The sequence below is a fragment of the Tenrec ecaudatus genome, chromosome 7, assembly GCF_050624435.1.
Source record: "Tenrec ecaudatus isolate mTenEca1 chromosome 7, mTenEca1.hap1, whole genome shotgun sequence".
Taxonomy (NCBI): domain Eukaryota; kingdom Metazoa; phylum Chordata; class Mammalia; order Afrosoricida; family Tenrecidae; genus Tenrec; species Tenrec ecaudatus.
In genome coordinates, this window is record NC_134536.1 from 151,761,567 (window position 1) to 151,789,561 (window position 27,995).

Consider the following 27,995-nt stretch of genomic DNA (forward strand, 5'->3'; position numbering starts at 1 on the left):
ACTACCCTCACAATTTTCCTCTACTTGAATCCATTGTCGCAGCTATGGTGTCGGTTGATTTCCTTGAGGACTGTTCTCTCCTTCACTGCCTCGCTGCTTCACCACCAGAAGAAACTGAAGGATTTTACCAATCTCTGATCGATCAAACCTGAAATCAAGATGCATTGATAATCATCAGTGATGGGAATGCAATCGTGGAAAATAAACAGGAAGCTGGAAAATATGGCCTCAGTGATAGAAACAAAGCTGGAGAGAGCATGATAGAATTTTGCTAGACCAATGACTTGGTCGCTAATACCTTTGTTCAACAACCCAAATGGAAATTGTACACGTGGACTTCCAGATGGAACACCCACAAATCAAATTGACTACATCTGTGGGAAGAGATCATGAGAACCTCAATATCAATAGCTAAAACGAGACCAGGGGCTGACTGGAACAGACCATCAGTTGTTCATGTGCTCAGTTCAGGTTGAAGCTGAAAAAAAATTTTAGAGCCAAAATATGACCTTGAATGTATCCCACTTAAATTTCGAGATCATCTTAAGAACATACAGAGTATATGATGTTGTTGTTGTTGTTGTGAAATGCCATCATCTGACTCTTCTACTTGGTCCTGCAATATCATCACAATTTTATCTAGTAAACTTTATTCACAGTTACACAAAATTTTTTAAACTTTGGTCTCCCAATTAGATTTTCTAATAGTAATTTCCCTTCTGCACTCTACAACTCTTCTCATTTGATCATACTCTCCTTTTTAAACAATGGCAACCATTTGATGCCATTGTTTCACTTGTTCTCTTTGTTGATTCTTACTGTTGTTCTTACTGTAGTCCATTTTTCTTTTATGGTCTCAGCCCATTGTCTTAACAGCATGCTTGGGACTTTTGTTCCACAATAAGACTTGAAGGAGTGTTGAAAGATCAGATGATCTTTTGAACTTTGTGATATCCGACACAATTTGAAAGTGCTTTCTCAAATGAATAAAAACTTGACTTATTCGGAGACTTATCAAAGATTACATAGCAAGAGTTTACAGACTCTTGGAGGAGGAATGGATTAGGGTAGAAAATCATAAACTATGAAGTTAGCTGAATTCAGAATCCAGCTCAGCTACTCATTCATATGATCCCGGCCTAAATTTTAGCCTCTGAGCCTCATAGTTTGTGGGAATTTAATGGGATGATACATATCAGCTACCCAGCACATGGTACCTGATCCATCTTATCTTGTCTTTCTGGGCATGCAAAATAGCAGTCCACATGTTTGTGAAAAAGCAGCCCTTTTCTTTTTTTTAAAATCATTTTATTGGGGGCTCATACAACAACTCTTATCACAATCCATGTATATGTCAATTGTACAGAGCACATTTGTACATTCGTTGCCCTCATCATTCTCAAAACATTTGCTCTCCACTTAAGCCCTTGGCATCAGTTCCTCAATTTTCTCCCTCCCTCCCCACACCCGCCTCCATCATGAACCCTTGATAATTTATAAATTATTATTTTGTCATATCTTAGACTGTCCGATGTCTCTCTTCACCCACTTTTGTTGTCTGTCCTCCATGGAGGAGGTTATATGTAGATCCCTGTAATCGGTTCCCCCTTTCCACCCCACCTTCACTCCACCCTCCAAGTATCACCACTCTCACCACTGGTCCTAAAGGGATCATCTGTCCTGGATTCCCTGTGTTTCCAGTTCCTATCTGTATCAGTGTACATCTGGTCTAGCCAGATTTGTAAGGTAGAATTGGGATCATTATAGTGGGGGGAGGAAGCATTTAAGAACTAGAGAAAAGTTGTATGTTTCATTGTTGCTACACTGAACCCAGATTGACTTGTCTCCTCATCCAGTTGCCTACAGATGAGTTTTGGGTCTCCACTCCACACTCCCCCTCATTCACAATGATATGATTTTTTGTTCTTTGTTCTTTGATGCCTGATACCTGATCCCTTCGACACTCTGTGATCACACAGGCTTGTGTGCTTCTTCCATGTGGGCTTTGTTGCTTCTGAGCTAGATGGCCTCTTGTTTGCCTTTAAGACCCCAGACACTATATCTTTTGATACGCAAGCACCATCAGCTTTCTTCACCATATTTGCTTATGTACCCATTTGTCTTCAGAGATCGTATTGGAGAGGTGAGCACACAATGATATGATTCTTTGTTCTTTGATGCTTGATAACTGATCCCTTCGGCACCTCGTGATCACACAGGCTGGTGTGCTTTTTCCATGTGGGCTTTGTTGCTTCTGAGCTAGATGGCCGCTTATTTACCTTCAAGTTTTTAAGACCCTAGATGCTATATCTTTTGATAGTTGGCCTCCATCAACTTTCTTCACCACATTTGCTTATGCACTAACTTTTTCTTCAGTGATCATGTCAGGAAGGTGAGCATCATCGAATGCCAGTTTAATAGATCAAAGTATTCTTGCATTGAGGGAGTACTTGAGTGGAGGCCCAATGTCCATCTGCTCTCTTAATACCAAGTCTATAAATATGTACACATAGATCTATTTCCCTATCCTCATAGATAAACATATTTACATACGTACATACCTTTATTTAGGCCTCTATAAATGCCCTTTGTCTCCTAGCTCTTTCCTCTATTTCCTTTTACTTTCCTCTTGTCCCACTATCATGAAAGCAGCACTTTTGTTTGAGAATTTTGATCATAAAAAGCTGAGGATTTCTATAAAGAAATGAATTTGTCCTGAAATCTAAGGATGTACTTATCTATAGTCCATTTAAGGTTATCTACTTAAAGTTCTGCTCTGCCCTTGGATTTGAGATGCTTTATAACAAAATATCTTGGTGTTATCCTCTGGTTGTTAAATCTCAATGAGTCTTTTCTATTTTTTTTTTTAATAATCACTTCTGAGACGTTCTCTTCCATTATAACTCAGTTCCATGTGTTCACACTCATTCATGTGTTTTACATCTTCACCCTACTCTGGTTAATTCTTTTTTTTCTTATACATTTACCAACTTATTTCACTTTCCCATTCTTAGATTTAATTTTCTAACTTGTCCTGTATTGTATTGTGATTCGGTGCCAATTTTAACTTCTTTTAGCTATGTGCATAATTATACTCTAGTATTGTAGCATTTGGTTTTTTTTCTTCTTCCTTTTCTATCAAGTGAACTCATTTAAGATCATGTCTACACAATGTAGTTGTAATAAAAGAACTTAAAGAAGACTGAAGGACAAAATTAGTGTTGTAGGGTAGGTGGGTTAAGGCTTCGCAGAGCAAGTCTCATAGGTCAGCCCTTACTGCCCTCCAAGAACGAGCAGGAGAATTGTCATCATGGGTGCGACTTTCCTAGCCTTTTTCTCACCAATGCAGTTTTCCGTTTTAAAGCTTCACCCTAATAAGCCTCCATGATCACCATGTGTCCTTGAAAGAAATCTATCAAGATGTCTCCTTGGGAAGCCAGCCACTGTGTCTATAAACATCTGAGCTGACCTCTGCTTGGAATTTCACTAAAGCAATTGAGTCTTTTGGAAGCCCCTGTTAGGATTAGACCCTGCTCTCGTTGATATGGACCCTGGGCATATTGGTAAATCCAAGACTTGTTCTGGTTATCATTCATTCCATAAAATTCATGATCACTTAATAGTGTCAATCTTGCTTAAAAGACATATCAGATCTTTAAATTAGCTGATCTTTGCACAAGACTTTTGTTACCCATCAAGCCAAAAGTGTGTTGAGCCTAAGATATTTGCTTAAAATTGAAAATGTCAGATTAAGTTGGATCCCAACTCTAGTACCTATTGCATTAGTAGTAATTCTATGATCTTCATCTACCCGTTTCTAGATTTTTGCCACAGTTTCTTCACTCAACAAAGTTGACAGTCTTCCCTCTTAGCTTATCTTTGATGTCTTCCAATATTGAACCATCTAAAAACTATTGTTTTATGTAGTGTGGAATTCCAGTAAACTTGTAACATTTAATGATTCAGGAAGATTTCCACTTGTGTTCTGCTTAAAATTTAATATTAACCCTTGTGGTAGCAATTGTTCAATAATGCAGGAGGCGATTGAACTACGGAATGATATATCTGTATTAGTTCCCAATAAAAAGATTTCAAAAACTTTTTAATATTAACCTTGACCTCAAAATCATTTTCCTATGGAACAGAGAGTGTCCTTATTTTGAAGAAAGTGTATTACTGTTAATACAAGTGTATTATCCACAACCATCTAGTGTCCACAGAGATATGTGCATTTTATGTAAACTCATGCACGCATGTATCAACTGCAACTATTGCAGCACTACTTTCTTACTTTTATACAACTGAAAAACTGTTCATCATACTAGTTAGCTTGATGATTCTCAGGCTACTGAAATGTCTTCTCTTAGAACAGAGGAAAATGCCTTCTTTTAGGAGCAAGAAATAAAGGAATGGGGAGTCACTGCATCGTTCAGTTCAAAAGTGCATCCAAAATTTGCATTCACAACCCTTGATAATTTAAGACACATTTACAAGATGTGATGTGATCTTGTACACAATTGCAAGATCTAAAGCGTCGTTGTTGTTGTTATTTCTTGCAAATACTGACAGGAGATTCGGGGAAACAAAGACTATTATACATAGAATACGTAGAACTGGGGATATCAACTAATGAATTTGAGCTGTTTTCTAATGTCCCTAACTTCTGGAGGACCTCGGGTCTTCACAAGCCAAGCAGGACTTGCTTTCTCATCACTAATCTATGCTAGTTGCTAACTTTTAGAAATATTAAGTTTAGCAATGACTTTAAAAAAATCATTTTATTGGGAGTCCCTACAGATATTATAACTATCCATAATTCAGTTAGATCAAGCATAATTGTAAAATTTCTCCCAACATCAATTTAAAAACATTTGATTTCTTCTTGAACCTTTTTATATCAGGACCCCTTTGTCTCTTTCCTCCCCCACCCTACACCCCAGGAACCCTTTATATATATATTATATACAAATAGTTATAATATGTGTATATGTATGTGTGTATATATTTGGTCATATTGTACAACATCCATGTCACCATTCACCTACAGTTCTGTTATTCATTCCCCTCAAGGGGAGTTATGCAGTCATCTTTGCTATCAGTTGCCCCTCCTCCCCCTTCCTGTCCTCAGGAAATCATTGCTCCCAATATTTCTGGTGGGTTTATCTATCTTGGATTTCATGCATGGAATGATTTTCATTATACAAATGAATATATGAAGGTATAACCAGTTTAATGATGTAAAACTGGGACCATAATAATGAGAAGAGGAAATATTAAAGAACTAGAGGATACTACACTTGATCTTACCCAAAAGGCCAAGAAATGGTAGAACTAGACCTCTTTTGGGGATCGAACGACCCTTTCACAGGGGTCACCTAAGACCATTGGAAAACACATAATTTCCTCTATCCATCTCCAGGCAGGTCCACCCACATACAGATATGCCCACATACAACTACCCACAAAATTTCATTTATTTATAATTAGAAATAAATATTTCACAATATATAATTACATATTGTTTTGTGATTCATCCCTATGCTTTAATTATGTTCAATTTTTAATAATGAAAATGCATCCAGCATATCAGATATTTACATTACGATTCTTAACAGTAGCAAAATTACAACTATGAAGCAGCAATGAAAATAATTTTATGGTTGGCAGTCACTACACCATGAGGAACTGTATTAAAAGATTGCAGCATTAGGAAGGCTGAGAACCATTGAACTAGAGGATAGTTTATGTTTCATCAGTGCTTTACTTCACCCTGGATATATCATCCCTTCTGTGTGGCCCTTCTCTGAGGGACTAATTATCTTACAGGTGGGTTTGGGGTCTCCACTTTGTCCATGCTCCTTCACTTCAATTTGATTGCGTTTTTCAACTTCTGATATTTAGTCCCGTTGACACCTCATGCTCACACAGGCTGGTACGCTTCTTCCATGTGGGCATGTTGCTTCTCTGCTAGATGGTCGCTTGTTTATCTTCAGGTCTTTAAGACCCTATATACTATATCTTGTAATAGCTGGGCACCATCAGCTTTCTTCACCACATTTGCTTATGTACCCATTCTGTCTTCAGTGATTGAGCCTGGAAGATGAATATCATTCATTGCCACATTAGTCGACCAAATGGTTCTTGTACTGAGATAAGATTTAAGAAGAGGTCCAAGGTCCATCTAACAATGACTATTATTGTCCATGCAGCATCCTGAATGACGAATTAAAGCAGTGTATGATTCCCTAAGCACAAATTCATATTATAAAATCAATTCTGCATTTGCAATAAAGTATTTATTTTGTCCCCTCCCTTTTCCCATCGCTGTGGTTAAAAATGAAACCTTTGGATAGGTATTTGGCATGAGGAAGAACAGTTATATAAGTAGTCATTATATTGTGCAAGGAAATACATTAGAAATTGCTACCCGGCTACCAAAAATCTTGTTAGATTAGAAGCCACACATGAGGGAAATCTGTTTGATAGAGTTTTTTGGTACAGTGCACCCCATGAGGGAGCACAGTTCAGTTACATTATATAACATAGTTTCCATTTACAGTCACTGTATTCCCTAATATTGATATGAGACACTCAGAAGCTCCTCTGAAAATGCCCAAGTTGACTCATGGAGGCTTTAAATAAAAGTCCCTCCTTAATCATCATCATGGCAACATATTGATGGTCTCCCTCATCCATATGTTTGTCTCTTCCCTGTTTTAAGACTTAATAAAGGGATATCCATAAAATAAAATAATTCTTCAAAGACCCTCCAGATTGTCATATCCTAAAGTGAGTATTATTTTTTAATCATTTTATTGGGGGCTCGAACAATTATTATCACTATCCATCCATACATCCATTGTGTCAAGTGCATATGTACATTTGTTGCCATCATCATTCTCAAAACATTTGCCTTCCACTTGAGCCCTTAATATCAGCTACTCGTTTTCCCCCTCCCTTCCCACTCCCCACTACCTCATGAACCCTTCATCATTCATAAATTGTTATTTTGTCATATGTTACACTGTCCGACGTCTCCCTCTGCCCTCTTATGTGCTGTCCATCCCCCAGGGAGGAGGCTATACCTAGATTCTTGTAATCAGTTTCCCCTTTCTATCCCACATTCCCACCACCCTCCAGGCATTGCCAATCTCACCACTGGTCCTGGAGGAGTCATCTGTCCTGGATTCCCTGTTTCCAATTGCTATCTGTACCAATGCACATCCTCTGGTCTAGCCAGATTTGTAAGGTATAATTGGGATTGTGATAGGGGTGGGGAGGAAGCATTTAAGAACTAGAGGAAAGTTATGTTTTATCGTTGCTACCCTGCACCCTGACTGGCTCATCTCCTCCTCACAACCTTTCAGTAAGGGTGTGTCCAGTTGGCTGCTGATGGGCTTTGAGTCTCCACTCTGCACTCACACATTTACAATGATACTATTTTTTGTTCCTTGATGCTTGTTTGTTTTTTAAGTTGTAATTTAGTAGCATTTAAAGCAAAATGAGCTTTTTCTAATTTAAGATTTCCCAATTGATGATATTCATCCCTGCCAATACTCAGGCAAACTAAATTCTATAGCCCTGGTGACGTAGTGGGTTACGTGTTAAGGTCAGCAGTTCAAAGCCCCCAGCTGCACCATAGGAGAAATGTTATGTTTTCTGCTATCGTGAAGCTTTCCCTCTTGAGAACCCACCGAAGCTGTCCCACTGGTCTTGTGTGAGTCAGAATTGGTTTCATGACAGGGAGTTTGTCTTTCACTTGTTGGTCATTTCTTTGGTTTATGATCATTCTTTTACAGTTAAATGTTCTGCAAGTGATGATGAGATTATTGAGCTGGTATCTAAATTCAAAACCCTCGATCATTAAAGATGTTGAGGAAAGCCATGTGTGAGTATCCTAGCTGGGTTGCTTCTCCTTAATTCTGTATTCCAGTCTGAGGCAGATGGTGGCCCCAGAAACTGAGGCAGACGGGATGTTCCTGTATATATGGGTAGTGGCACTTGAGTAGTCTGTGATGGCTGATTGTCTGCACACAGCTGATCCTGGGAGTGCAGAATGATGATGCAATACCACGAGGACCGGGAATACTAATTGCAAGAATAAGAATAGTAAGAGTAGCTTTCACTTAGTGTGTCCATATTTCTGACTTTATGCCAGATTCCACACGCACATTGTAAAGCTTAATTCTCACAACTCTTTCAGATGGATGATGTTATGATGCTTGTTTGACAGATGAGGAAACAGGCTCATATTAAGGGTCTTCTCCACGTCCATACAGAGGACCTAGGACAAGGATGTCAATGTGCAGTTCAAAGACTTTACTCTCGAGCTACTAGCCTCTACACTGCAGGCAACATGTGTGGGGAATAAAGTATTGCACATGTGTGCACATATGTGCATCACGCACTTGCAAGATGGGGGGAGCATTTTGGCATTATCCCATGCCTTGTGATTATGTAATCCTCATATCGATTACAGCCTTGTATGTTACAGAGAGGAGATGACTGCCAAAAGTTAGGGCAAGTATTAGAATGCTGACCAGAGACCAACATAGATCACTGTCTTGATATACACACAGGTAACTCATCATTTAAGCTTTTAATTATTGATTTGTCTCTTTACAATATGAAGTTCCATCACCACACTAACGGATTGAAGCCAGACAAGTCCAAATCTAAAGAGTCAGCATTCTGCAGAGAGATTCAGCAGTAGCTTGCCATGTGTGTGTAGCTTGTTTGAAATACATATATTTTTATAAATCTGCTTGCTTAGTCAAGTCAGAGCAGTAAGAGATAGATCTGTTCCAAGAGCAAAAATAAAGCAAATTATCCCCAGGGAAATATTAAACAGTTAATTCTAAGAAAAAGCTTTTAAATTTACCTAAAAGTAAAACCTCAGACATGCTGACATGTTTTTCTCCCCCAAATTCATTTAGAACATATGCTGTCAGAAGGATAAGAGATGCCTTCAGGGAAAATAAAAATGTCAAAGATCCTGTAGAAATTCAAACCTTGGTGAATAAGGCCAAAAGAGACCTGGAAATAATTCGTCGACAGGTAAGCTAGCTCACTGATTTCCTCGCTATTCATTAAGAACGCTTAAGTTTTGACGTGTCCCCATTGATTGAACATTGCTGCTTTTGGTATGTGTGATTTACAATACAGAATCTTAGCACTCCATTCCTCTTACTCATACGCATAGAAAGATAACCTCTCATAATATTGAATTCGGTGTAGATGAAAATGCCAACTCTCCGGAACGCCTAGGAATGCATCATTTTTCAAGAACTAAGTTCTCATAACTTACCAAAGGTTGATGCTTTAAGTATGGTGAAGCTTTAATGGGACGATTTTCTTAATCTAAGACTGACCTCAGAAAGATATGTGGAAGATATATTTTGCTTTCGTTTTTGTAGAAGTGCCAGGGATCACCTTGACTTGTCCTTGTCCATCTCTTTCCCATGGGGAGGCATGGAGCATCTGCGGCAGCATGGCTTGCTGGGTGGTGTGATGTGCTTGTCTTACTGAAAAATTAATTACGGTGACAAAGGCTAAAGTCATTTCCTCCTGTTGGTTTTCCCAGCAACCTGAAAAATCACCCATTTCATCACTGTTATTTAACTGCCATAAACTCTGTGTGTGCACTTATTGTTTCATTGTTGTTTTCTCTTACTTGAAGCAAGTTTTTTTATAATGAAAGGGGTGAAGCCTGGTATTTTCCAGAAGTACTGCTCGAATGTTTTGAAGAGGGCATCTTTAGCTCCACCCAAAGGTGGCAGTAGAGCTGGCATGGCACCAGACAACGGCTTTTCGCCAAACGCTTCTTTGTTCTTGACACTGCACAGGATTAAAAAAAAAACAAAAGCACTATTAAAAATTTCAGTTTTCATTTTATGTCAGACATAAGAATTCCTGTTACCACCCCCATAATGAATAATTTCTTCTTAGAATAGCATTTCATATTCTGATAACCCTCCTTAAGTTCTACCTAGCAGTAGAATAACTTTTGCCACATTCAGACATGTTGACTAAAGGCATGAAAAAACGATAAAAGAGTGGAAAAAAAAGAAACTGCTGTGTGCATGCGCATACACTAATAGTGACAAATAAATAAGCCACAATTTAAAAATTGCTAAGGTAGTGGCATTTTCCATTTAGCCGTGGTTGAATTTTGTAGGATCGTTTACCACTAGAACTTAGAAAAGTAAGACCTTTATTTTGCATAGACTCAGACAAATTCATTTCACTAGCATCTTCCTGGATAGAAGTTGCCAAGAATCTTGGCAGCAGGTTGGTTTTATGTTCAATGTAAAGCTGGTAAGGATTTAAACTGCTTACAAAGGAGAGTCTGTGCATATTCTGTGCCATGGTTGTGTCTAATTGTGTCTGTCACCTCTCATTCAAAATGCTAAAACGTCCCTTTTGAAAGACAGAAAGAAAGTTGATGATGTCCCTTATCTCCAGTTGCTGCTGCTACTGGCCATCCCATGCACAACAAGTTTGGACAGTCATGGACTAGCGAGTTCTCACTGGCTGATTTTCAGATCATCAGACATTTCTCGCTGATCCTTCTTAATCTGGAAGCTCCTTAGAAACTGCTTCAGCATCATAGCAACGCATAAGCTTCCAAGGACAGATAGATGGAAGCAGGATTAGCCTAAAATTGAACCCAGAGTGCGTAATGAGAATTCTACTCCTGAGCAACCACTGCCCATAGATGTCTGCAGGAAAGCTTCTTAAACATTGGAGCCCTTTTGAAACAGTTGAACAAGTTTGCTGTGTGGGAGTTCCCTCAGGATGGCCCCATAACTGTACTTCTCCAGGTGGCCCGGGAGTAAGATTTGCTGGCTACTCTTTACCAAGGAGTTCCACATGAACCTAGTAAAACTACCAGGCATATTTTTTTCCTTTTTAATCTTTGTATTCGGATTCATACAGCTCTTATCACAATCTATACATCCATCCATTGTGTCAAGCACATTTGTACATAGGTTACCTTCATCATTTTCTTTTTACTTGAGCCCTTGGTGTCATCTCATTTTCCCCCTCCCTCCTCACCTTACCGTCCTCGTGAACCCTTGACACTTTATAAATTCTTAATATTTTTCAGTTCTTACACTGACCCATGTCTCCCTTTACCCATTTTCTGTTGTCCATCCCCCTGGGAGGGGGTTATAGGTAGATCAGTGTGATTGGTTCCACTCCCCTCCCCTTCCCATCCTGGTATCACTACTCTCAATATTGGTCCTAAGGGGTTTATCTGTCCTGGATTCCTTGTGTTTCCAGCTCTTATCTGTACCCATGAGCATGCTCGAGCCTAGCAGGGTTTGTAAGGTAGAATTGGGGTCATGATAGTGGGGAGGGGTGTGTGTATTAAAAAACTAGAGGAAAGTTGTATGCTTCATCAGTACTATACTGCACTATGACTGACTCATCTCTTCCTTGTGACCCTTTTGTAAGGGGATGTCCAATTATCTACATATGGGGTTTGGGTCTCTACTCCCCCTCATTCACATTGATATGATTTTTTGTTCTGGGTCTTTGATGCCTGATACCTGATCCCATTGACACCTCATGATCACACAGGTTAGTGTGCTTCTTCCATGTGGGCTTTGTTGCTTCTCAGCTAGATAGCCGCTTGTTTATCTTCAAGACTTTAAGGCCCCAGACGCTGTATCTTTTGATACCAGGCACCACCAGCATTCTTCACCACATTTGCTTATGCACTCGCTTTGTCTTCAGCGATCTTGTTGGGAAGGTGAGCATCATAGAATGCCAGGTTATTAGAACAAAGTGTTCTTGCATTGACAGCGTACTTGATTTAGAGGCCCAATGTCCATCTGCTACCTTATTACTTGACATATAAATATATGTACTTAGATCTATTTCCCTATCATTATATGTAAATATATTTTATATGTAAATATACTACCTGTATTTAGTCCTCTATAAATGCCCTTTGCCTCCTAGTTCTTCTCTCTATTTCCTTTTACTTTCCTTTTGTCCTATTATCATGTTCGGCCTTCATTTGGGTTTCAGTAATTTCTCTCAGTTACATTGCCATTGGTCAAGCCCTACCAGGCATCCTACGCCCTCCTCACCATCGACTTTAGATCGCTTGTTCCCTTGTCCCTGGGTTTGTTAGCACCCACTCCCTTTCCCCTATCTCCCCCTCTCCTGTGTCTCCCCCCCCCAAAAAAAAAACTGTGGGTCCATTGTTTTCTCCTCTGGATTGTTTATCCCACCTATCTTATCTAGATAGATATGCAGACAATTATAAGCACAAAAACAAGATAGAGCAAAACAAAACAACAACAACAAGAAGCAAGAAAAGCCTATAAATAGTTCCAGGTCTGTTTGATACCCAGTAGGAGTGTTTTCCGGTCAAGTCTGATGGGGTGCCACACCCTGGCCCTGAAGTCTATTTTTGGTGTTCCCTGGAGACTTTGTTGCTTTGCTCCCCTCGCTGCTCTCTTGCACACCCTTAGCATTCCCCCCTGATATGTTCCCACACTGTGCCTCCAGTGTTGTCTCTTGTAGCGCTATGGGTCAGTGAGGAACATCATGTCTCAGGGTGTGGCCAGCCCTATGGACCTCTCTGTACATTGGCTTCTCTGAGCAGGAATATCATCCTCGGGACTTGCTGGGCCAAGATGTGTTCCACTCTCTCTCCTTCCCTCTTTGTTTGCTCCTGTGTGCTCTGATCAGACATGCCCCTCTCCCTGAGCTGTAGCTTCAGTGCTATCCTCTGAAGCGAATTCTTCCAGGGGTGCATATGGGGGGGTATCCACATTGTTGGGATTGGGTCCAGCCCCGCAGATCTCTCTATTGGGTCCCTGTTTCATGTTGGTATGTTGTATTTAGGTCTTGACACATTGAGTTGAAGTCTGGTTCCCTCTCCCTCTCCTACCACAAGCCATTTTGTTATTCCAGAGAGACCCTCCTCTGCAGCCCTGATTCTGAAAGCGTGTTCATCCCATCAGAGAACCATTTAAGATCCTTTGCATATCTGCAACAAAGAAGTCTCCCTGTTTGCCCCTACAGTCTATTCCCCACACACAGTTCTTAAAAAGAAAATCATATCAGGTGCCTCCCGTGGTCGAGCCCCTCGAGGGGGTTCATAGCACACTTGTGTTAGAACCCTAAAAGGTGCTCACTGTGCACTGTTTGTTGTTCCTGAAACACACCAGCTTGTTTCTACCTCAGAGCATTGGTGTGTCCTATTTTCCTACTTGGAAAGGGCCTTCCCAGCCTCACCTATATCTTTTGAGCACATGAAACCTTTCAGTATAAATGAAAAATTTCCTCAGCTCCCTGTACAAGTTCAAGAGACCATAGCCATGAGAATATGTAATTCGTTTAAAAGATTCACATCTGACATTCCTTTTTCTCCTGTCTGTTCAAGATACAGTTCCTCTGCAGGTATAAAAAATATAGAGAGCTGATTCTCCACAGCCTGCCTCATCATTTAGGCCTTGGCCCAGATTTCACCGAATCATGGTACCTAAAGCAGCCTTTTTTCCTCTGTCACTCTGTCCCCTTATCCTGCTTTAGTTTTCCTTGGTGCACTTAGCCCTAACTGAAATAAGAATACAGTCCATGAGGACAGAGCTGGCGCCTGTCTGCTCAACACTGCCTGCTAAAAATTAGGATGGTTTTAGTTCCTTTGGGGAAAAACTGATAGGACAACTTGTATCCCCTCACAAGTGTTCATTTAATTTAAAAACCCTTTTGATAGTTGAGGGAAGATCTAAAATTTACTTGACTTGTTTTGATGAAATAAATTCCCTTTGTTTTAAGGAAATTTGTCCTTAAGGGCTCTAAAATGTTAAAAAGATTTATTGGTAATCATTAATTTTCCTTTAATTAAGAAAAATTTTTTAAAAGAAAAATGAAATACTTCAGACATTAGAATTGAAGCTGAAGTCATTTTAAACTTGAGTAAGTAAATTTATGAGCTTTTATTTTCCTGAATGGCTTATACTCTGAATTCTAAAGCTTCTTCTAGGCCTAAATTTTTATAATTCAACATTGCACATAAATATCTGCTCTCTTCTGTTTATTTGCAGAAGCTAGTGATATATTTTGGAATAAATTACCTCTGTTAGGTATTCTTTGGCCATATTTCACCAAGTACTGAACCCCACAGAATTTAAATGTTAGATGAGTATGTATGTAAGCTACACACAACAGAGCTTCAGAAAAATTTGAGGAAAGTTCCATTATCTTACACTTCCATTTTTCTGCAAACTTTTTGAAGCCTTCTCTTATGAATACTATTGTAATTTGCAAACACTTACCTTGATCTAACAGTTCTACTATAAGTAAAGCCATAAAATTACATTATTAATTGTGTACCTCTACTATTAATTTTTTTCCTTATTGATAGAAGATATGTTACCAATACTAGAGCAGACCTCTAATCAGAGCCTTCTGTTAATGTTTTTCAAAAGAAAAGAAAATAGTAGCTAATGAGATTAAATACCTTTCCTTAGTCTCACCTTAATATGAACACAGTTTCTGCTATGTCCAGTTTCTCCTGGCCCCCTGGCTTCTCAGCTACATTAAATACAATCCACTAGACAAATAGACTATATATCTTACAGTTCCACTTCACATTTCCCACCACAGATGTTTAGTGAGTGCCTACTCTATGTCATATAATTCTGAAGTGATTTCATAAACTCTTTTAAGGAAGAGTTGGGCCGGAATCGTGAAGTAATCAGAACACCGCAGAAGCTATTTTTCATTTTGGCTCTTTTGAAATTCACTCCTGCTCTTCCTCAGTTCACGGTGTCCTGTATTTTCTCATTGAATAGAACGGAAAGAAGTAAAGGTTTAGGAGTACACACTACCACTTTCCTCAATACCTGAATAGATAGTTAGCTAAGAATAGACCAATGGATCAATCTAAATATTTAATCATAATAATTAATCAGTGAGAAGAAAAGGAGAAAAAAAAGTGCTTTCTTGGATATCAAGCAAAACCCTTTGGTAGTCAATATAAATTTATAGACAATAACCAGAATTTCCCCCAAAGTAAACCCTATGTCTCTGGGCAAACTGAAGGCTTTCAGGATGAATGAAAGACTCCTCAGCCCTCATGCAAGTTTAAGACAGGAGGCCTTTGAGAAGGGTTGTTTCATTTCATTGCTTAGCCTGCACATAACTTAGAAGCTTTAAATTCACTGCCATTAAGGTGATTCCAACTTACAGCCTGTATATGACATTCATTTTTGCCATCGGTTCAATATGTAATTCCTCTGAAGATACAAAAAGATATCTTCATACAGGAACTGAAACTAATTTCCTCCCTCTCTGCTTTGTGTAGAAACGCCAGTGAATCCCTGGGTCAGGGCAGTAATATTCCCATAGTTGGAATTTTGTTAGAAAGAATGCCTCTCACACGTTGGCCTGCCCTTTAAATTTGTTGATTGCTTCAGGACTGAGGCACAAAACAGGATTACATGTCCTTTCCTGCTGCGTCAGTCATTTACAACAAAAGCTGCACGTTTACATGCGCCAAACTCTCAGGAAGAAGACAATCGTAGTGCTATTCATAGGAAGCTTTGGGGAGAGTTTCCTTCGGTGATTCTTATCGTCATACTCATGTTTCTCATGTTATTCTGCCATAACTGTTCACTGAACAATTTTTATTGCTGAAGTGCTCAAAACAAAAGCAGATGTCCTCAGCTCTTAGGAGAAAGCACTGATCTCACTGGCGAGAGGTAGAAGGTCTACTCTCTGTTTCCATTCAGATAGTAATTTACTATAGGTCCTGGGAAAGTTACTGACTTGCCTTATACCCCAGGTCTGTAAAGAGACACTAGTATTGACAATGGCGATGCTGATGCTGATGGATGTGGCCATGGCCATGACGACTCCGGTTGTCATCAGTAATGACCACTGTACTAGCACTTTGAATGCATCACTCAGTTTTTAACAGCAGCCTTGTAAGAGTCATGCTGATTTTTTAGGTGAGGGAATTTAGAATGATCATCTTGACACAATTCTTACAAGGTCACACAATGACAAGGTCCGTCCTCCCTTGTTAGCCACTTCTCAGAAAAGGGAGCCACCTTATGAGTGGCTATATCTTTGGAGATTAATGGAGATGTGACATGTTTTCATTTGTCTGGTTTGTTTGTTTTTTTACTAAATTGCCCGTTTCAAATTCTTATGAAAAGGCAACGCCTTACAGTCTATGGGTTGATGAATAAATAGCTTGATCCTTTGGGACCAAGCAAATTTAACGTTTCTTGTAAAAAAATTTTATTTTCTCCCTGTCTTCAAGTAAGCAAAAGGCAAGAAAAATAAATAAACCACACTCTGAGAAAGTTCATCCAACTCATTTAAGAAATGTTTGCTCAGAATTTCTTGATAGATCTGGAGGTTGCAATACCAATTTTACTTTTCTTGACAAATTATCCCTGAAGTGTCCTCCAGGGAGAACTTTCCAATGCCTTCCTGCCAGGCTTATTCTTCCTTTAGACTCTTCAAAGCTGATTCCAGTTCTGCCTAGGCAGAAGTTGGTCTTCCCAGATAACAAAGGAATAATGCCACTGTGTATTAAGAAGAGCAGGAAAGGTGGCCTCCCCATTGTTTGTGTTAATTTTGTTTCTGTCTGTGTGTCTTCTGTGACACTACGCCATACCCAGGGCGTCTGTGAGTACTTGTGCTCAGTGTCTGACGATTTCCTATGTGCAACATACTTTCTTGTTATGCTGGAAGGGGTTGACACAACTGAACACACAGTCATCTGTTGTTTTCTTCGGACTCTCAGAAGGATTACTCTCAACCTCTCAGTCCCAAACCCTGAAAATTTTCCCCACTTTAAGACCTCATAGGAGCGATGGATAAGAGTCGAAGATTTGGACAAGGTGCACCTAAATCCAAATCGTAACACTGTGACTCAGTAGCTCTCTATCCTGTTCAATTTGTGGGTGTGGTGGTGTTTTCACTTAAAACAAAGGTATTAGTTTTATTTTATGAAACACCAAAGCCAAATTGTATATCAAAAATCTCTTTTCCTCAGTCTGGTAATTAAGGTTGTCATTTCATTAATTGGTCAATCATAAATAATCCAACAACACTAAAAATCCCCTGTGGTATAGGGCCAAAATAATGTTGGGTTTTTATTTTGGATTTGTTCTAGGTTTAAATATTCCTCAGTTGTGCCTCATCAGAGATTTTCTCTCTGGATTATTTTAAGATGTGTGGTCTTTTATATATATTTATATATACACACGCAGTTTTCATTCTTATTTTTCTTTCTTTTTTTTTTAACATTTGGTATCTTTCCCAGTTTATGAAGCACAGAAGGGGTAAATGTGTAGAGACAATAACTGATGTAAAGGCTTGTCAGGGATTGATGGGGAGCATTTAGGGGAAGTGGGAACCAAATGTTGAATATGGGAGGGGGAGGGTGCACTGGAACTGGTTGTAGTGATATATAACAACCCTTCTAAAATACAAGTGAACAATGGAAGTTTATGGTATGTGAATTTTATCTCAGTAAAACTATTGGGAAAAAATAATGTTGGATTTATTTAAAAGTGCATATACAGATAAACCCCTCAGCACCAATAATGAGAGTAGCAATACAAGGAGGGGAAGGGGAAGGTGTGGAGAGAAAGGGGAAACCTATCACAATGATCATCATATAACCCCTCCCAGGGGGACGAACAACAGAAAAGTGGGTGAAGGGAGACAGCAGTGGGTGTAAGACATGAAAAAATAATAATTTATACATTATCAAGGGTTCATGGGGCGGGGGAATTGAGGTGATACCAATGGAACAGGTAGAAAGAAAATGTTTTGAAAATGATGATGGCAACATATGTACAAATGCACTTGACACAATGGATGGATGTATCGATCGTGATAACTGTAAAGCCCCAATAAAATGATTTTTAGAAAATAGCGCCTATGCAGAATTAAATCAACAATTTATGCAGGGTGTTTTGTCCCCTTTCAAATGTTTGGATTCCAATATTCTTATTACCCAGTTTTTTATTTGTTTGTTGGTTTGTTTATTATGGCTCTGCTATAGTTAACCACCTTTATTTAACTGCTTATTGAGTTTGGCATTGGAATTTCCTTCAACGAGTTCTTCTGTTGCTCTAATAATGTAATGTATTCCAAGATTATCTACACAGATAGGCATGCATTAAAAGCTTGATAAATACCCCTACCAGCAGCCTCTCTTCCCAAACCATCTGCCCCATGGGGCTAATGAGGGTCATGAGGGCCATCCCACCCTCTCTGACATCTTTTTCACCCCTGACATTGGCTCACTCTGAAAATAATTGATAATGATTCTTAGATTCCAGAAACATGCCTGTGCATGCTAGCTTTTGACGAATGGTGAGTTATGTAATTGACCTTCTCTATTTATGAATCGACTTAAAAAGAAAGCAGGGCTTCAGCAACGTCACAGAAGTGTGCTTGGTGGGCTTTGTGGGTGAGATTGGGGTGCATAAGGTTATGGGTAGGAAGTGCTTGCTCTGTGCAGTCTCTGGCAGCAGGGCCTTTTTAAGAACAGCCTTAGGCTGCGCTTTGTAAAAGCTTTTTACCCTCAGTGATAGCAAGATATAACAGCGATCCTACTAATTTGCAGTGGGGCCAGAACTGGAAAAGGAAGCCATTCTGACAGGTGACACATCCTAGGGACCCCATTTTGTAAAGAGGTTTCTTCACTGGGTCTCAGGAGAGTTTCTGAGGGGGGCGAGGTGTAGGGGAGCTGTAAAGAAAGCAAGTATGAATTTTCCTCTTGCTTTCCACCACGTTTTATCTTAGTAAAGCCAAATTAGTGTTCCTTTTTTGGGTTTTGTTTTTTTTTCATGCTTCTTAGCTAATGTTTAAAGTGTGTCGCAGACTGCATGGCTCTTTTTTTTTTAATAATACTAAAGTTTGCTTATTTGTTTAATTGGACGTTTTTCTAAAACTCAGCCCCTATTTATACTTTTTCTTCTCCGAAGACACTTAGAGAAGCAGTAGAAAAAATGGATTGATACTGTGTGTAACTTATCCCATGAGTAATCATTTCATCTTTATATCCTGCAGCACTCTAGATGCTCTCAGACCCCACGTCTCTATCCACTGCCTTGCAGGTTCCTTGAAGATTGAGCCTTACATGCCCTTGGAACCTAGTAATAAGTGCATAGTGTACTCCCACTAAGTGATTTTTCTACTTTGTCAGCTCCTCCTGCAGGGAACCAGGGAACACTGACAGCGCCCTTGTTCCTCATTCTTGCCTAGAGACGCCCTTTCATCTTCTAGGCCACCAAACCCACTACCACCAAGCAAATTCAACTAATAGCAACCTATAGGGTTTCAGAGGCTATAAATCTTTACAGGAGCAGACCGTCTTGTCTTTCTTTCTCAGAAAGACTGCTGCCTTTATGGTTAACAATATATGCTTTTTTTTCTTTTAAATCGTTTTATTGGGGGTTCTTCCAATTCTTACCAAACTCCATACATACATCCATTGTGTCAAGTACTCTTGTACATTTGTTGCCATCATCATTCTCAAAACATTAGCTTTTTACTTGAGCCCTTAATATCAGCTCCTCATTTTCCCCCTCCTTCCCTACTCCCCCCTCCCTCATGAACCTTTCATAATTCATAAATTATTATTTTGTCATATCTTACACTGTCCGGTGTCTTCCTTCACCCACTTTTCTGTTGTCCATCCCCCAAGGAGGAGGTTATATGTAGATCCTTGTAATCGGTATCCCCTTTCTACCCCACTTTCCCTCCACCGTCCAGGTTTCGCCACTCTCATCACTGATCCTGAAGGGGTCATCCTTCCTGGATTCCCTGTGTTTCCAGTTGCTATATTTACCAGTGTAACATCTTCTGGTCTAGCCAGATTTGTAAGGTAGAATTGGGATCATGATAGTGGGGGGAGGAAGCATTTAAGAACTAGATGAAAGTTATATGTTTCAATGTTGCTACCCTGCACCGTGGCTGGCTTATCTCCTCCCCACAATCCTGCAGTAACAGGCTGTCCAGTTGCCGAGAGATGGGCTTCGCACTCACCCTCATTTACATTGATATGATTTTTTGTTCTTTGATGCCTGATTCCTGATCCCTTCAACACCTCATGGTCACACAGGCTGGTATGCTTCTTCCATGTGGGCTTTGTTGCTTTTGTGCTAGATGGCTGCTTGTTTACCTTCAAGATTTTAAGACCCTAGATGCTATATCTTTTGATAGCCAGGCACCATCAGCTTTCTTCACCACATTTGCTTACGCACACATTTGTCTTCAGTGATCGTGTTGGGAAGGTGTGCATCATGGAATGGCAATTTAATAGAACAATGTGTTTTTGCATTGGGTAAGTACTTGAGTGGAGGTCCAATGTCCATCTGCTGCTTTAATAATAAACCTATAAATATATGCACATAGATCTATTTCCCCACCATCCTATATAAATATATTTCCATGTAAAGCCTGTATTCAGACCTCTATAAATACCCTTTGTCTTCTAGCTCTTTCCTCTATTTCCTTTTACTTCCCTCTTCTCCCACTGTCATGCTCAGCCTTCATTTGGGTTTCAGTAATTTCTCTCGGTTACATTACCCATGCTGAATCCTTACCAGGCCTCTCACAACACCTTGCCACTTATTTTGGATCACTTGTTGCTCCCCTGTCCCTGGGTTGGTCAACACCACCTCCTTGCCCCTGCCTCCCCCCTCTCCCATGTCCCCCCGGAACCATTGGTCCTGTTGTTTTCTCATCCAGACTGTTCATCCAGCCTATCTGTAGAGATAATCATATGCTACAAAAAACAAGACATAGCAAGACGATGACGAATGAGAACACAGCAATGACAACAAAAAAGAAAACTGATGACCTATAAAAAAATTAATTAATTTTAAAAGAAAAAAAACACCTGTAAATAGATCCAGGTCTGATCTTTGAACTCTAGGCTTGTCCTCCAATCAAGTCTGATGTGATGCCACGCTATGGCCCCAGAGTCTATCCTTTGTACTCCCTCGGGAGCTCCCTGCTCTGCTCTCCCATTGCTCTGCCACATGACCTTAGTGTTTTGCCTCGGTGCCGCAGGGTCAGTCCGAGCCTGTCTCGACACTGAGTCGCCAGTATTGTCCCCCGTAAACAAAAAAAAGTTGGGGCCAATATCTGTGAAGCACAGTAAAACAAGTGAAATAAAACAAGGTACATCTCTATAGGCTTTCATTTTAAAGGACTAAATTAAACATACTTACTAACACAATACTTGCTTTCTGGACTTGCCATAGAAACTTGCTAGTACTTACTTAGTTGTAGCACAGTCATTCAGTATGTTTACAGAATAACTTTCATCAGGCAAGCACAAATTCTCACTGAAGCTAATGAATTTTTATCCATATTATGGAATAATTATTAGAATCAAACTAATTACTTACTTAGATTAGTTAACTGCATGCCCCTGCCCATACCCACATCATCTTTTTGCAGCACTTTGGGGATGGAAAATAAGGTCACAACCTGCAGTTTTCAGGTCATGAGAGTGAAATTTGGGGAATCAACCTGCTCATGAGAGGTAAAGAACCTATGGAAAGCCCAGGAAGCAAGTATTGTCTTAGTAAGGCAGGATTGCTGTATTATTCAGTGCAGTTTATGGAATACAGAAACATCCTCAACCCAATGTCATTTACTCACCTTGACCCTATGGGAAAACCCTTTTGATGTGTATTCAGACATGCCTGCAAGTATGGAAAGATCAAATTCAGTAAGGTTTTTGCGAGGGCACTATTTTTAAACAAACCTATTTGGCAATTTAGATTTAACATTAAAATGTAATTAAATATTTCTTGAGCACCTAGAGACACTAATTTTGTTTGCGATTATTCATTTACCATGGAGCCGAAGGTATTATTACCATTTTGATTATCATCTTCTTTGTGCCAGGGCAGCAGGCTTGAATCGTGTCATTACAATACCCGATAGGCTCTTATCTTGTTACAGTTGAAGAAGTAGAGACTCAGAGAGATTAGGGAGCATGAAGGCTACATTTTCAGTAAAGGATGAAGCCAGGATTTTAATTGGTGCCTTCATCACCACATCATTTTGCTTAAGTCACCCAAAATATAAACCAAACTCATTGCCATCAATTCTAATTCATAGGATTCTATAGGACAGGATAGAGCTGCCTCATAGACTGTAATCTTTATGGAAGCAACTTTTACTTCTTCCTCCCATATAGCAGCTGGTTTGAACATCTGACACGTTGGTTATCGGCTAAGTTCTTTCTTTTTTTTTTTTTTTTAGACTTGAGACAAATTTTACTCTTTATTCCAGGAAATGTTTCCCTTGGGAGGTGAAATTTGAAATCAAAACATAGTTTATGACAAGAGCAGGAGAATATGAAATGAGAGTGAAAGCAAAGACCTAACCTTGAAAACAATTTGCTGCACGCTGATGCATGAGTTTGGCGTTATTGAGCCAAGAGAAGTTATAAAAACAAAGGTGATACTTGTTTTGGTTGGGAAATATACCTTTGATGCTAAAGCACAAAATAGATAAAATTCAATAACTAAAATAAGTGGCAATACCTCAAAAAGTGATACTGTGACATACTACTTGGCTAATAATAGAAATAAACTCTTGATACATACTACAATATGGATTGAGTGGTAACCTTATGATGAGTAAAATAAGTCCATCACAAAAGAACAAATACAGTATGAACTTGCTTCATTTATATAAAAAACAAAGGACAATGTATAGAAGCCAAGGTGTGTAAGTGCTTATCTGGGGTGGAAGGGAGGAGGAAAGGAGGTATTATAGCTTCTACAAGCCAGAGTTTCAGTTTCCAGTGATTAAGGATAGGATTGTACAGATGGCTACTGTAACTGCTGCAAATAAGTCACAAGCCTACTGTGGCAGTTGCCTAATCTCCTGTCAACTTGAATGAAGGGTGAAGTCTGTCAATTAGGTCATAGCCAATGGTTCCTCTGTGTGGGCATGACAGTCTCCTGAGGATTCTGGGAACTGCTGTCTTCCTCCCCAGAGGCAGGACACACACTCTCCCTGCTTTATTTTCCTATCGTTAAGCTACAAGGAGCTATGCTGTGGAGCTAGAGAAGCTATATGGAGACCCATGCTCATGCTGAGATGCTTCCATCACCACTGGATCCACAAGACTCTCTACCCACTGGTCTGTGACCTTCCTGCATTCAGCATCATTTCATGTCTTGTGTGAGTCTGAAGAGGAATTTATAGACTGTTATTGGACATAAGGGCTAATATCAGACTTGCTCTGGATTAGGCTTGGATGTTTTCTTATTATACAGTTACTCTTTGATGGAAAACTGTCCCACATATATATTTGTCTCTGGATTTGTTTCTTTTTTTTTTAATTTATTTACATTTTATTAGGGGCTCATACAACTCTTATCACAATCCATACATATACATACATCAATTGTATAAAGCACATCCGTACATTCTTTGCCCTAATCATTTTCTTTTCTTATTTTTTTTAAAAATCTTTTTATTGGGGCTCATAAGGCTCTTATCACAATCTGTACATACATCAATTGAGCAAAGCACCCTTATACATTCGTTGCACTCATCACTCTCATAATTCACCTTCCACTTGGGTTCCTGGAATCAGCTCGGTTTCCCTTTTTTTCCCCCATCCCCCTCCCTCCCCGATCCCACCCCTGGTCCCTTGATAGTTTATAAATAATTATTATATCTTATCTTACACTCCCCTCACCCACCTCCCCCTTGCCAATCTCCCAGAGAGGAGGTTACACATAGATCTCCGAGATCGGTTCTCCCTTTCTACATGCCCTTCCCTCCTGGTGTCGCCACTCCCACCGCTGGTGTTGAAGGGTTCGTCTGTCCTAGATTCCCTGTGCCTCCAGATCCCCACTGTCCCGCTGTACATCCTCTGGTACAACCAGGTCCGCAAGGCAAGGTAGGATTGGGGTCATGATGATTGGGAGGGGAGGAAGCGTTCAGGAACTAGAGGAAGGTTTTGAGTTTCATTGTTGTTACACTGAACCCTGAGTGGCCCATCTCCTCCTCACTACCCCTCTGGAAGGGGTGTTCAGCTCTCTACAGGTGGGCATTGGGTCCCCATCATGCACTCCCCCTCTTTCACGGTGATGTGATTCTCACCACCACCCCACCTTTGATGTTGGAGACCTGGTCTCCTCTGTCCTTCATGGTCACCTATGTTGGTGTGCTGCTTCCGTGTGGGCTCGGTTGCTTCTGGGCTAGATGGCCGCTAGTTTGCTTTCAAGCCTTTAAGTCCCCAGACGCTATATCTCTCAGTAGCCGGGCACCATCCGCCTTCTTCACCACACTTGCTTATGCACACTTTCGTCTTCAGCCATTATGTGAGGAAGGTGATCACACAATGATTGTTTTTGTTCCTTTGTATCTGCTACATGGTCCATTCAACACCTTGTATTCGCTTAGGCCGTGTGCTTCTTCTCTATGGGCTTTGTTGCTTCTGAGCTAGATGGCCGCTTATTTGCCTTCAAGCCTTTAAGACCCCAGACTCTATATCTTTTTTTGATAGCCGGGCACCATCAGCTTTCTTCACCACATTTGCTTACACACACGGCTGTCTTCAGTGATCATGTCGGGAAGATGGGTATCCTGCAATGGCTGCTTAGCAGGGCGAGCTGCTATTGTATTGGGGGATTATGCATGAGGAGGCCCAATGTCCATCTGCTACCCTACTACTGAACCTATAAATATATGCATATAAATCTATTGCCCCCATAATCATAAATATATTTACATATGTACATGTCTGTATTTAGGCTTCTCTGTATGCACTTTTCTGCTAAGTTCTTTACTACTGTGGTATCACAACTCATTTCCTTCACAAAAGGCCTTTTAATTGCATATTTAAAAATAAAATGAAATTTACTGAAAATATCAATACTATATAGCAATTTACAACTATAATAAAATCCCAAGCCAGACCCAACTTCATTCTTTAAAGAAAGGGGAAAAGAAATTACCAACTTCATATGAAGAGGGAAGATACTCAGAATAAGCAAAGAACTACTTAAGAAGAATAAAAATGTAGAGGCCTCTTACTTCCCAACCTCAAAATCTATTAGTCATAGTAGCCAAAACAGCCTCATACTGGGACAATGATTGATACCTAGACCAGTAGAGTAGAATATAAAACCCAGAAATAAATATACCTACAGACAAATGATCTTCAACAAAGGTCCAAAAACCAGGAAATAGGGAAGAGATAGTCTCTTTAACAAATGGCGCTGGCAAAATTGGATCTCCATCTGCAGACGAATGAAGTAGAACCCATACTTTACCTCTTATGTAAAAGTAAACTCAAAATGGACTAACAGCCTAAATGTAAATCCCAGAACTATATAAAGATCATTTATTAAAAAATAAGGGCAAGCATAAGCACCTTAATATAGGAAATAAACACATTATCAAAAGTAACAGGAGGACACTGGTACATATGAGGGCTGGAGGCACAGGGAATCCAGGGTGGATGATACCTTCAGGACCAAGGGTGTGAGGGGCGATGCTGGGAGAGTGTAGGGTGAGTGGGTTGGAAAGGGGGAACTGATTACAGGGACCCACATGTGACCTCCCCCCTGGGAGAGGGACGGCAGAGAAGGGGGGGAAGGGGGACTCCAGATAGAGCAAGATATGACAAAATAACGATGTATAAACTACAAAGGGCACATGAGGGAGGGGGGAGCGGGGAGGGAGGGGGGAAAAAAAGAGGACCTGATGCAGAGGGCTTAAGTGGAGAGCAAATGCTTTGAGAATGATTGGGGCGGGGAATGTATGGATGGTGCTTTATACAATTGATGTATGTATATGTATGGATTGTGATAAGAGTTGTATGAGTCCCTAATAAAATGTAAAAAGAGAAAAGGGAAAAGAAAGAAAGAAAAGAAAATGATTAGGGCAAAGAATGTACAGATGTGCTTTATACAATTGATGTATGTATATGTATGGACTGTGATAAGAGTTGTATGAGCCCCTAATAAAACAATTAAAACAAACAAAGTAACAGGGGATAAAAAACCATATAGAAGACAAAATCAGAGGACTTCCGGGAAGATGGCAACTGAGTAACACATACCAGAGGGACTCTGCAAGAAATCAGCCCAGGAGAGTTACTAAGAGGGAAATTCAACACTGCCAGATCGCAGGATGAGCATCATGAACATAAGTTGGCACAGATCCACAAGATTTTGAGGGGCTGGGGGCTTTTGGTTTACCACAGTGGAGGCCTGCTAGGGTTTGACCTTAGCCCTGCCACTATCCTGCTGGAGCCTGGATCATTTGGCGCCTGCGGAGGGACTTTATCTTAACACAGCCGCAGCTTGATGCCACCTCAGGGCAGGGATTAAACCCAGCCAGCCCCACAGTTAGGGATGGGGCTCAGCTGTATTGTTACTTTTGTTTCCCTCTTTTCGCTCTATCCTTCTACAGTCTCAGAAGGCTTAGTTTGGGGGGGTGGGGGTTGTTGTTTTTTTCCTCTATGTCTCTACCCCTTTCTCTCACGTGCCACTGCCAACATCCAGACCTTAGCCTATGGTATTTACGCCCGCCCTCCACCCATCTGGGAGAGCTCCACCCTGTTCATTATAGCCTGAGGCTGGGAAAAGCCCACCCACCCTCCACCAGGTGATATTCTGCCCAGGGAATTCCTGCATGTGTGGCTGGAGGAGCTCCTATCTGTCCTCTGTGGTCCCACATGACTGAGGGAACTTCCTCCTGCCTGCCTTAGCGCCTCACACGGTCTAAGGCAGCTCGCCCAACACTGGCCAATGTTCCACGCTGCTGGGGGAACCTCTGCCCAACCTCTGCAGTGATCTACCTGACCAGGACAATTCTGCCCACCATTCTCAGTGCTCTACACCAAAGCAGATAACCCACCAGCCTTCTGGAGGACTCTCTTGCAGCAGGCACCCCCACATGCCCTCTGTGGCACCCCAAGCAGCCGTGGGCCACACCATCACGGCTAATTGTGAGATCACCCAGTACAGCACCATCCCTGTGTGTCCACAACAACCCAACCAGTGTCCCCTGAGAAGATCATCCAACTTGCCCTCCAAATAACAGAACACTGGTTGACTAGGGAAAGAGTGATGCCACAGGAGGATAAGGTGGTAGGCTAATTCCATAGTGAAATCAGCTGCAGGCAGTTCAAAGAAGCATTCCTACGAGTCTCCAGAGAGAGCCAGTGCTCTTCAACTCCCTGGAAAATGGCACCTGGCTCCTCTAAAAAAGTACAACGCAAGCAGCAATCAGCCCCCAACAACCTCAGCAAAAGAACAGGAGAAAGAAACAAAAGTCAACTTAATTGAAATCTCAGTGTGAGGCTCAAACATGTACTTTTTCAAGTACACTTGGTGGTTCCCATATGCAGCCAGGCTGGCGAATCAGTGGCTTACACTAAGCTGGGGAAGCACCTGGATGGGCCCATTCAGCCTATCACCCGTGCACAAGCACATTTTCTCCAGATGAATCTCAGGGACACGTTCAGTCTCATTTTTATATGTCCCTGAGCTCTGGGTATTCTATCGTAAACTTTTATTCTGGAGATTATGTGATTCTTTTGCACACTTCAGAAGATTCAGACTCATTAAAAGTCTTGTGTTAGGCCAGATTGACTAGAGAAACAAGCGACATTCATATAAGTGTAAGAAAGAGCTTCATATCAAGAAGTAAGTCCAATTCAAGCCCATAAGTCCCTCTTCAGATTTACGAAGCCACATGCAATGATACGGAATGAATTATTGCTGGCTAGTAAGTCAAAGTCCTGTGGATCCAATGGCAGTGGACACATTTCCAGGGCTCTAGCCACTATTAGGGTCAACCAGCAAGAAGGTAAAAGCAGAGAGAGGGAGAAGGAGGTTCCCAGGGCCTGCTTTATGAGAAGGCCACACCCACAAGGAGGGGCCATCAGGCTGTGACCTTATTGACAGGTCAGAAGCCACCCCTACACAATTATATACCTCCAAGTT

At 40.6% G+C, this 27,995-nt stretch overlaps 1 protein-coding gene across 1 annotated transcript in view; it reads left to right on the forward strand.

The window, feature by feature from the left end:
* Positions 1–27,995, forward strand: part of LYRM4 (LYR motif containing 4) — a 134,999-nt gene that overhangs the window by 37,383 nt on the left and 69,621 nt on the right. The window contains exon 2 of the mRNA XM_075554132.1: positions 8,937–9,057. Within this exon, the coding sequence (XP_075410247.1) occupies positions 8,937–9,057 (121 nt within the window). The remainder of the gene's footprint in view (positions 1–8,936; positions 9,058–27,995) is intronic.